At 38.4% G+C, this 12368-nt stretch overlaps 1 protein-coding gene across 1 annotated transcript in view; it reads right to left on the bottom strand.

Annotated features, from left to right (window-relative positions):
* il6st (interleukin 6 cytokine family signal transduce) overlaps positions 1-12368 on the bottom strand; it is a 29208-nt gene that overhangs the window by 3838 nt on the left and 13002 nt on the right. Inside the window, exons 6-15 of the mRNA XM_054756547.1 lie at positions 12089-12240; positions 10722-10884; positions 9882-9964; positions 8933-9194; positions 7504-7674; positions 7263-7364; positions 3909-4055; positions 2784-2924; positions 688-784; positions 186-267 (exon numbers count right to left, since the gene is read on the bottom strand). Coding sequence (XP_054612522.1) covers positions 186-267; positions 688-784; positions 2784-2924; positions 3909-4055; positions 7263-7364; positions 7504-7674; positions 8933-9194; positions 9882-9964; positions 10722-10884; positions 12089-12240 — 1400 coding nt within the window. The remainder of the gene's footprint in view (positions 1-185; positions 268-687; positions 785-2783; positions 2925-3908; positions 4056-7262; positions 7365-7503; positions 7675-8932; positions 9195-9881; positions 9965-10721; positions 10885-12088; positions 12241-12368) is intronic.

Raw genomic sequence — 12368 nt, forward strand, 5'->3', positions numbered from 1 at the left:
AAATCCGACCAGAACTCGGCTCACGGGACGAAGTGAGGGGAAAGTTACTGTTGATGCACTACAATGGTGATGGGGATGAAACCCCAACTATCCCTTTAAAGGGGGCTGAAATTCTCATCAGTTGGCCTCATGCATGATGGATATTTGATGGAGCTTAACCATGATCTGTCTAAAATAGTCTTTACTTTCAAAGGATAATCAGGAGACCAGTGTCCGATGGTGCTCTCTCCAGGGTTCGGGATCCAAGGCCAAAAGTTCTTCATGATCCTGTGCGACAGGACACAGATGACTATTAATTAGCTCAGTTCATCATTGAAAAACAAGCTTAACACCAGTAACATGAAGCATATCAGGTGTAAAATGATTTACAAATGTTCCAAAGGAGCCACAGTGGCATTGTTTGGGACATCTATTATTACTAATGTGGTTCAAATATGCCATGGTCAGGTTTTGTCATGTCTAAAGATTGTTGGCCAAATTGACCTTCAACAAGTCATATTGTTTACAATCTATTTTAGCAATATGGGTGACACTTTTCTGGTTAACATATACATTGCCGACATTGTTGAATAACATTTGCAGTGCTGACAGAGTGATGTAGTGACCAGCTGGGAAAAAAAAGTTATCACTCAAGACTGAATTGTTGTTGCCGTAAGGGCGGAAAAAAAAAACTGCTCTACTACTTACATGTCTTTTTTGTAGAGGCATATCATCATGGTCGTGAGAACAACAAAGAGAAAGCCAAGACTCACTCCGACCACAATCATCTCCATCTGCCCTGGGGCTGAAAGAAACATAGCAACAGAATTCAAACACCATCCATTATGAAATCATGATAATCCAACGGCCGCTAAGAAATCAAGGAGAAAAACTTTTATGGGTGAAGAAGCTCAGTAGAGCAGATATAGCAGGGGTGTCCAAACTTTTTCCACTGAGGGCCGCATGCTGAAAAATCAAAGGATGCAGAGGCCACGTTTACATGTTTTTATGTAAACCAGCGCATGGAGATATTTTGAGACGTTTTTATATTAAAAGAAGAAAAACAACCTGCATCGCAGCTTTGTGTTATCCGTGACAAAGTGTGATATTGAACTTCTTCACTTTTTTGCTTGTTACTTTTTTTTTCTTCTAATATTTCAACTTTCTTCTCGTACCTTTTTCCTTGAAGTGTCTTTGTCCTCATAATATTTTGACCATATTATCATAACATAATAACCTTAACAGTACTAACCCTAATGTTCCTAAAATTGAAAGTTTATTCTTTGTTTTGTTTGTTTATCATAATAGTACATCTTTTCTTTTAATTACATATTTTATTCTTTAATATTTCAACTTCATGCTATTTTTCTCTTAATATTATGATTTTTTTTTCTAGCAATATTTTGTCTTTATTCTTGTAATATTACTGCTTTCTTCCATTTTGCTGTTTTTTTTTTTTTTAAGTTTTCTTGTTTAATTGTAATCCGGCTTCCTCCCACATTCCCAAAAACATGCAGGTGAGGTTAATTGGCGACTCTAAATTGTCCATAGGTATGAATGTGAGTGTGATTGGTTGTTTGTCTATATGTGCCCTGCCATTGGCTGGTGACCAGTCCAGGGTGTACCCCGCCTGTCGCCCGAAGTCAGCTGGGATAGGCTCCAGCATGCCCCCGCGACCCTAATGAGGTGAAGCGGTATAGAAAATGGATGGATGGATGTTTAATTGTATTTACAGAACTTGCCGAGGGCCAATAAACAAAAACAGTCACGGGCATAAATGGGCGTACGTTTGTATTCCAGCTCTACGGCAACACTGCAAATTTCCTCAAAGCAATCATCGTAGAAATGCGCCAAGCATAACAGTGACTTCGATGGCACCTTTTTTTTGTCAAGCTCTTCATAACTTTTTTGCATTTCGGCCAATTAAAAAGAAAAACACAGTGAGCTGTGCCATTACAAAGTCTTGGCATTCTCTCAAAAGCTACCAAAAAAATTCACTTAAGACTGTTGTGATGTTTTATGGCAATTAGACAGAAAACATTTCCTTGCAGGAGGTCATGCTGCTATGACGTCACAACTCAAGGGGCTACGGAGAATAGAGGCTGTCTTTTAAGTTTAATTCCATGAATAATAATTGACTTACATCTATGAAATGTATATATATTATGCAGAAAATGTGTGCTATTTCCTCACGATGTGTGTTTGAAAATTTGGAATGACCTTTAAGGCAGCAGACTCTTAAAATTGAAATAAAAATCCCAGTCATCCACAAATCACAACTACTGGTAATGTTACTGTGAGCCCAATAACGTTCTAGAAACATAAGCGGCAGCTCTGCTCACTTGCAGTAAAGGATCTAGCTAGTCTCAAGTTAGTCTTTTACCACACACGTCAAACAGCGATATAATAATCTCTCTGGAAAAACTTGGCTGGAACTTGAACTGGTGGATGGTGGGTCGGCATTCATTTTGGCTCTTAATTTGATGTTATTCATGTCTTAGTTTTACACACTACATAATAAATAAGATAAATTAGATCGCTATAATGTACGAACCCCGCCCCCCCACTGTTTTAGACTACATCAAATTCAAACTGCACCGTTTTCATTAAATATAAAATATGTGACAAATCTGAGCTGAAAAATGTCTGCACATTGGGTCGCCACTTGTCATTAAGTGGATCCCGTGGGCAAAGCAATGGAGAATCACCGTTGTAGACAGTATGCAAGGCCATACCCTCTCATCTAACACATTTTTTGGACATAAAGAGCGCTTGACAACAACAGACTAGTTGATCCCACTCACCATATTTCAGGGTGATAAATGAGTGGCTTGTGCCAAGAGCGGAGCCTCGACTGGTGGACACCCTGATCCAAGCGTCATACTTGGTGTTGCTTGTCAGTGACGTCAGAGTATATGAGGTGGTGTTAGCTGGCACTGTGATTGCTGCAAATGAGGGAAAGACACTTTCAGAAAGTTTTTCATGAAAAACAATGACATATCTCTCTAATGTATAAATCTGAAAAATCAAAATCTAAGCCAGGGGTGTCCAAACTTTTTCCACCAAAGGCCACAAACTGAAAAACGAAAGGATGCAAGGGCCGCTTTGCTATTTTGTAAAGCAACACAAGTAGATAAGATAGCAAGTTAAATATCTCAAGAAAAAATTGCATCTCGCCTTTGTGATATAGGTGAGAAAGCCTATATAGGTGATATAGGTGAGAAAGCCTATTATTAATATGAACTTCACTCTTTCCCTATTTTTCTCCATTTTTAATAACTTTTTCCGCAACCTAACTTTCCAAAAATTCAAACTTTATGTTTTGTTTCTCATAATATTACAACTTTAAAAAAAAAAACAAAATTCTTTAATATTTCAACTCTATGCAAATAAAATTACATTATTTTTATTCTCGTGAAATTGCAACTTTTTTCTTGTTAGAAAACAACTTTTTTCTTTTGATATTTTGACTTTACTCTCACAAAATTGCAGCTGTTTTTTCTATTCTTGCTATGGAACTTTTTCAACTTTCTTCTTGTAAATTTTCTTCTCGTAATGATGACTTTATTCCCATAATGTTTTGACTTTAATCTCGTAATATAATCTGTTCCGCAACCAAATTTTCCAAAAATTTAAATTCGTTGGTTTGTTTCTCATAATATGATAACTTAAAAAAAAATAACGTCTTATTCCTTTAATATTTCAACTTTATACTACTAAAATGACGTTATTCTCGTAAAATTAGGACTTTCTCTTGTTAAAATTTTTTCTCTTTTACTTTATTCTGGTAAAATTACTGCAGATTTTTTACAATTTTGCTGTTGTTTTTTTTTAAACTTTTCTTTATAAATGATATTTTTAGAGTGTATTGCCGGCCAATACTAAAACAGCCGCGGGCATTTTTGGACACCCCATCATCACAAACATACCATGTTCGCCATTCCTGCTTGAATAGAAAATTGTGTAGTTTGTGATGAAGCCTTGTCGTTTACTGGGGGGTATTTCATTCCACACCAGTTCTACCTCATTTCGCCCTGGTTTATCTTTTGGTCGTACAGAAGGACCTTCCAAAGGAGCTGGGAAAGCAAAAGGACATGCAAATAATGTATGCATCTATGAAAATACAACCACCATCGCAGTGACAATTTTCAATCGAAAGGAATTTGTTGTCTAATGTTTAAGTAGCATTACGACAACGAGACGGATGAATAATTTTCAGTTTTCATACATGAAAGCAAACATGTGTATATACATCAAATTTACTACATGCAAAGCAAATATGTTTGTTAGAAGAAAATGATATGACCTTAGGGGGCCTTGTTTCTACTAAGCAGTATCGGTCCCCATTTTATTGCGTCACCCCAAAATGCCAAAACAGAATGATCCCACCTTACGTAAACAATATACCTTTTTAGGTGCTGTATCATGTTTATTATAAGGTTTTTTCAATAATATATTATGTAATAAATTATGCTGTTTCATAGTTATATACGGAACATTATTAGTCCACAAATAAGCTTTTTGAAGAAAATGTTATTTTTGTTTTTTAATTAAGCATGTTCAAGCATAAAAATGGATAACTGAAGGAAATACAAATACAGTGGCGTGGAAAAGTGTTTACCCCTTCCTGATTTCTTATTTTTTTTTAGTGATTTTAATCGCTTAAAGAATTTAATCAAGTTAATCACATGTCTCCTCTGTGATTAATCACGATTAATCACAATCTCTTTTTTTTCTTCTTTTTACCAGCACCGCCATGAGTGGATGCCTTTCAAGCAGCTATCACACATTTACCTTGGGCTTAATTAAGTAGACTTTATCTACTGAAGTACTACATTGGCTTACATTTTGTAAAAGTAGTACAGGTATGGTTCGAGCACTATCTGGCCCTATAGTGGTAATCATGTCTATTATCCCCCACTCCTTAGCAACATCAAGAAACTGACAAGCACATGCTTCGGTGAAACGTCATTCCTCCAATTTCACTACACCGAGTGCAAAGGAGTGCAGCCACCAACTATCATCGATCAGGAGTGCTGTTACCTCGAGGAAGTTATGGTTGCCTTCTGCCATCCAGTGGTCTCCTGTCAGTGCAACAAACGTAACTTTGGCCAGCTGGTCCAACTTTGTTGCCTTTTAATTTCCATACAGTTTGTGAACTCTTGTGACGACAGTTCCCTTTGAAGGTGTTCTATATAATGGGTCACCTGTGGTTATCTGTATGAGGGCCTAGTTGTTGTCAAGTCCCAGCCAGATGCACTCCACCAGTGTAGCTCGACGACCACGGCGTGAGCCCACGTTGTTTGCATCCTTGCTAATGTTATCAAAGACATGCTGTGCCCAAAGAATCTTTGTGCGTCAATGAAAGGCAATTCATCACCCCGATATGTACACACAACTTTGGTTTTATGCAGACTTCCGTTAGGTAGCTTTTACATTGAAATTTCTCTGTGAGGCAGGCCCTTTCCCCTCATTCATTGCTGCTGGCTGCAATGCCCCGCCTTTCACCTTTCAACTCAGGGAACGTGAACATCCGCGAAGGAGGACTACGGGGTGACGTTGTGGTCAAGCTTAGGGATACAATTTGTTTGTGTTATTTTGTTAACGCATTAGGATTTTCAGATTAATCACGGCCGTTAACGCGTTATTTTTGACAGCCCTAACCTTTATTTCATACTTAAATGTTTTCAGATCATTAAACAAATTTAATATTAGTCAGTGACAACACAACTGAACACACCTTCCAAAAAGTTAAACTTTTGTCTTGTCAGCCCACAGAGTATTTTCCCAAAGGTCTTGGGGATCATCAAGATGTTTTCTGGCAAAATTGAGATGAGCCTTAATGTTTTTTTTGTTCAGCAGTGGTTTTGGTCTTGGAACTCTGCCATGCAGGCCGTTTTTGCCCAGTGTCTTTCTTATAGTGGAGTCATGAACACTGACCTTAACTGAGGCAAGTGAGGCCTGCAGTTCTTTGGATGTTGTTGTGGGGTCTTTTGTGACCTCTTGGATGAGTCGAGGGAAAGGCTTCTTGAGACGTCATCTGTACTTCTGTCAAGAAGGTGTCGGACGTTTCACTCCTCATCTGAAGAGCTGGTAGCCTAGGCCTTAAATACAGTAAGAGTGGGCGGAATTGGAGTGCCAACACCCTCCTCCTATTGGTTCCTTACACTAAGCCTGGGCGGAGTAGGGCGGTATAATCCTCTCCTGCTATTAACACCTCCAATAAAAGGGAAGTGTCGCTCCCTGAGTTGGGTATGAACGACTCTGATACTGGCTCGTTAGCATCTATTGTTCTGGCTCGGCCCTGGCTTCACCTCATTTGCAAGACTAAGAGCCGTGGGTTTTGGTCTCAGTAACCTGCTGAACACAGGGTCCAAATTAAACCTCAAACCACCATTCCGATTCAATGATGGGTTCTGTTGTTTGACAAAAATAGCTTCCTTTACTCCTCTTTCAAACCATCTGTTTTGTTTGGCCAAAATCTTTACCTCGCTGTCTTCAAAAGAGTGATTGGTTGCTTTAAGGTGTAGATGTACTGCTGATTGAGGACCACTAGAATTGTCCCTGTGATGTTGATAAAGCCTTTTTTGGAGCATTTGCTTAGTTTCTCCAATGTAGTGCTCTTTGCATTCCTCATCTTTACAGTGGATGGAATAGACCACATTGCTCTGTTTTTGGTTTGGAGCCTTGTCTTTAGGATGCACTAATTTTTGTCTCAGGGTATTTACTGGTTTGAAATAGGTTGGAATTTTGTGTTGCCATAAGATCCTCTGGAGTTTTTCGGAGACCCCCGCTACATAACTACATCACTTTTCCACACAGGGCCATGTAGTTTTTGATTTCTTTTCTCCCTTAATAATAAAAAGTTTCATTGAAAAACAGCATTTTGTGTTCAGCTGTGTTGGCATTGACTAATATTTAAATTTGTTTGATGATATGAAACATTTAAGTGTGACAAACAACAACAAAAAAAGTCAGCAAAGAGGAAAACACTTTTTCACATCACTGTATGTCATTTTCTATTATGTTTACTATGTTTGGTAAAACAAGTTTAAAAGGTGACTAGATGGGTGTTAGTTCATGTCTAGAGGGCTCTAATAATGTTAAAAACCTATTTAGAAGGTGGTAAACTGGTTTTCTATGGTTTTCTATTGTTGTATCCCACCTACAATATACCCTTCATTTCAAACACAAACACAAGCCTTATTTTATCTGCTACAACCTATACTATACCGCTTGGTGGATGTCCTTTTAAGACATCACTGATGATCATGCAGCCTTACCGCCTTCCTCAAGAAAAGCTTCCACTGTTGCTGGCTGGCCAGTCCATCCAGAGTATATTGGATACACGGATATCTTGTAGCAAATAAACTTATCAATGCTGCCTGTGTGGAGGAGTATATTTGAATTATTGGAACAAAGTGACAGTCAGCAAAAAATGTGACTATGACAAGTTGATTTTAAAGACAAAACACGAGAGCAAAATATTCATAATAATCATGTCTTTTGCAAAGGTCAAGTTACCTTTTAAGACAGTTTGTAGGGTGCTTCTGTTTTCCCTCTGCCAGTCCATGCAAAAATCATTAACCCACTCAACCACATATGCTGCTACATTTGCATTGTTGGGGGCATTCCATTTTACGAACAGTTGTCCCCCTTGCGGCCACACTTTAAGTCCTTGCACTGGGCCGAGCTCTGAAATATATAGCACAAAAAATGGTAATTAAAGAGAGAAGGGGAGCGTTATTGCAGCTGGGACTAATCGATGCGTTCCAAGAGTCATTTTTATTGCAAATGTTGGTTTGAAATTGAAGAAGGCTGTTCGCCCTCTGAACTAGTTGCATACAGACAGGAAATAATGTATTGAAATCCCACACTTAGGTTTGCAGGGAAGGAGTGAGCCGGTGTAGCGTACTCTGGTGCCTGGACACAGCAGCATAATCCAGGTCTCAAGAGACAAACTCAAACCGGCAAAATGCAACAAAATGCGTACCTGGAGAGCAGCGTAGCATTCAAGGGTATTCAAAGGTCAAAATGCATGAGTGCAAAAAAGGCAAACATTTTTGAAGATCTGGCACAACATTGGCGTAAAAAGTGACGTATGCTACTTTCAGACCCTCTGTTTTGTGCACATGCAAACTTCATATATTAAACCCCTTTATAAATACAAGCCCTGATTATTGACTGGCGGGGCAGTTCTGTGTTTGTAAAATTGGACACGTGCAAGACTATGGACTTTGGTGGCTTGCTGCGGTACTGATAAATAAGAGTCTGTTAACACTGATAAAGGCAAAAAATATAAAATTAATATGTCAAATAATAATATATGATTTAGAATTGAGGGCTATCAAATGGGCCGCACGGTGGATGATTTCTGGACACACTTAAGTACTTGGTTTTCTTTGTCTTTCTGTTTATTTAGAGCACACGAGCATACATAATAAAGATGTTGTTGTGATGTTCGGAGTTTGGAGTGCTGTGAATGCACCTTGTGGTTGTGTTGTGAGTATGACGAAGTGTTGTTCCGAGGATGACCGAACCAAGGACATGTTTGTGAGTTTAGATACATAAAAGGTGCCGAATCGCAAGTTATGAAAGAGTGTCAGACTTTGAGGGGACGCTACACTGTTTCTCCGTCAACCGTCATAACAAAGAGGTGCGGCTTGCCATCATGCGCATGCATTAATTATGCTAAAACTGTTAATTGCTAATTAATGGAATAAATTTGTTAACCTTTAACTCGGTATTTTTGACAGCCCTACTTAAGATACATAATCACATTAATTTTATTTTACAATAGCAACAGGCCATCACAGTGTCTGCTGGGAAAAATTCTGGCCCTTGGACAAATGAAGTTGATGACCCCTACTCTTAGTAACACAAAGGCTTAAAAGATGAACAAATAATCTATTTCTGTTATATGATCTATTACACTGTGGACAAAATCACTTACCAAGAGTTTTCCCTGGGATTCCAAGTGATGCTTGAGGAGACATCCCCACGGAATTTACAGCGGTGACGTGCACTCTTACAGGGCGCTTGTCCAGCAGGGAAATCTCTTTCAAGACAGTGAAAGTCTGACGAGGGAAGAAGTCTGCCACCGACGAGTTGACAGGGACACGTTCCCAAGCCGCACTTCCATTTTGAACATTTTCTTTTTGGGTTTGAATCTTTATGTTGAAACTTGTTATCTTTCCATTGGAAAATACAGGCTCCTGTCCGGGCAAAGTAACAAATTGCATGTCACAATCCAAAAAATCAGTGCAGTTAGTACCACTTTGCTGCCAACCATATGCCAACCATAGATGTAAAAATGTATTCTTTCCTTGACTGCTTATGTATGTGCTATCATATTCCAACAAACTTCAGTGTGTTTTAATGTCATGGGGAATATTCTAAAAAAAAATTTTAAAAAAACTTCGTGCAGTTTGGATTTTGTAAGACTTTAGGAACAGCGTTTTTTTGTTGCGCTTGTGCTGTGGTGGTAAGAGGAAACATAAAAATAACTGTGGCATAATCAGAGTGGGCCATAAGTTTCCACACATAGTAAAATGTAAAATGTATATTTTTTATGTTTCACATCAGATACCCAGATCTCACCCCTCATGATTTTGGGGGCACTTGAAGGCCATGGGTATCAGGTGAAGATAAGAGATATAGATCATGTCAAGGAACGTATCACCAATGCCATTACAAGCATAAATTCAACAACTGCGCTAATGCAAGTTCATCAACAGTGGAAAAGACATATGTGTTTTCAAAACAACGGTAATCATATAAAGCACATTATATAAAAATAACGGTTGTCCAACATGAATGATCATTTTTCCTATGTATGGAAAGTTATGGCCCACCCTGTACTAAACCAAAAATGCACCCGATGTCATGATTGTGGAACTTACCTTACAAATAAACTTCACTTTACGCTCATTTGTGCCTTCACCTTCTGTAATTATTCTCCATAAATCAGGTTTACTCGTTGGTCCTATTTGAAAGGAAAAACAAACATTTGGAGCAAGATCTCATTCAATTTGTTGAGGAATATATTAATGGAACGATGTTCTTGCTATCAACTAAAAAAAAAGTTTTATATAACTTAAGCAAACTTAGATTCCAAGACTGTGCGGTACTCTCTACCATGTTGGCCCATGTACTAACCTAATCTCAACACTGTGTACTTGCACCTCACCATCCACAGTTATTTGTTGTCTCATATGTACCCTATTAATTGCCTCCTGTGCATATAGGGATGCAACAGTACGCAGTTCTGTCCACCCTGCACAGGACAATACGGCCTGATGGACCTCAGGTTTTTGGTTTTCCCAATTAATTTTGTACTCAATACTCAGCTACGCCTCCTCGCCCCAACATTGAGGTGCGGTGCACCTGTTTTTGGACACTTCACCTCCCGTGAAAGGCGTAAAGGGATCAAGATCAGTGCATAGGATGAAAGCACCGTGCCATTATTCTTGTAGAATGCAATGATTAATGCTGCACTCCAGGTAAAGAACTTAGCCAAAAATAAAACAATGATCACCCTGTTCAAACTCTTACTGTTGCACTTGCACCTTCCTATAAAAGAAACACTGTAAACCACCTACGAAAAAAATTTGGTTCAAATACATTTTTAAGGACCCAAAATTGATACGACATTTATTCCTATGATGAGAATAAACTAACTTTTGACCAGAAATTTTGGTGACAAAATACTGCTCTTCTGAAGCATCACCTATGATACTCACTGTCTTCAGGAGTTTTCTCGGTAACACTGGCACTCCAGTCACTCCAATATCCGTAGCCATCTTTAGTATGTTTACAGCGCACTTGAATAACATAGACTGTGTCTGGCTGTAGGTTTTGAAGTCTGTAGGACTCTCTTTCTTCAGCCTTATTCACAACAAGTACCTAAATCACACAAATACTATTAGCTGAAGAAAGCAACACTTGATTCACCAGGATTCATGGCTCTACAAACATGCAGTTTTATGTAAAGGCAGAAACAGGTTTGAGACTCTCCAGGATTTTGCAATGTTGTGTTTGTACCAATTCAAAGTATTTCTTGTTTCACATTTTTGGCTTTTCCTTGTCACGGTTTACCACAGCGAGACAATCGCATGAATGGTTTTGGCTTAGTTTTTACACACGATGTTCTTACTGATGCAACCCTGGCCAGGAATGACACCCATGCCCTTTGCGATGAAAGACAGAAGTGTGTGCCATTCAAAAATACAACCAATCAAATTCCCCGCACATTTTGTCCAATCGTCGTCGTTTTCGGCAATTGAATTTGTCCCTGAGTATCGCTCAAACGCGCATGTCAACCGTCTAATCCAGTGGTTCTAATCCAGGAGACGTTGGACAATAAGGGAGCCTTTGGTGGTATTTATTTTACAAACTATGCACGCATTTGTGCGAATTGATCACATCTACAAATGGGACTGTAGGTAAGTGTTGGTGGAGATGGACGCAAATACACTAAACATACACTTTATGAAGAAAACATTTTATTGAAAATTACCTCTATCTCACACCTCCACCATTTTTATTACAGTACATCTTTCCAAGGGATAATACTAGAAATGAAGCTTGGACATACTTTAGAGTAGTCAGTGTACAGCTGGTATAGAAAATGTTATTCTATAGTAATGTTCCTTGAGCACATTTGCATTTTTAGTCGTCTTCAGCATAAATTATTTGCTTTGTGAAAGTTGTTGTTGTATTTTTCCTCATGTGAAGGTTGAGTCTTTTCCATACAGGAATACAAGTGGTGGAATAAAGCCCATTTTGCTTGTCTGCGTTAGTCAGTTTTTTTGTTGTGTACATTTCTCACTCATGACTTATTCTTCAACATTTCACATATTCTTTCATATTCTTTATAATTATACCAAGGGAAAATCACAACCCTTTATTAAAGCTTGGATTTTTCCTTTTAAATTTTAGAACATTTCATTTGATCAATTTCAACACCTAAAAAACCCTACAGATTACATCACAATTTTGGCAATAAACTCCCGCGAAATTAGGAATTTAACGCAACAACAATCTCAAAAAAGGCCTGCAAAATCCTGGAGGGACTGAATGTTACACAATTGAAAACAATCACACTTACTTTCATCCAATCGAGAGATCCATTCAGGCAGTACCTTATTTCGTATTTTAATATTAAATAGTGTGGTTGAATTGGGTGTTTCCACGTAATGAGAAGGGAGGGGGGAAATTTTTCTTCCGGAAAGACCTGGACATATGGAGGGTTTGTTTTAACTGCAAAAAAAAAGACAGTCATAGTAATTAGGTCTTCTAATACTCACAAGCAGACAAAGAGATTTTTACGTCTGGCCAATCAGGATATAATAAATACAAGACCACATATAATGTAATTTGGTAAATGG

Source organism: Dunckerocampus dactyliophorus, chromosome 17 (genome assembly GCF_027744805.1).
Source record: "Dunckerocampus dactyliophorus isolate RoL2022-P2 chromosome 17, RoL_Ddac_1.1, whole genome shotgun sequence".
Taxonomy (NCBI): Eukaryota; Metazoa; Chordata; class Actinopteri; order Syngnathiformes; family Syngnathidae; genus Dunckerocampus; species Dunckerocampus dactyliophorus.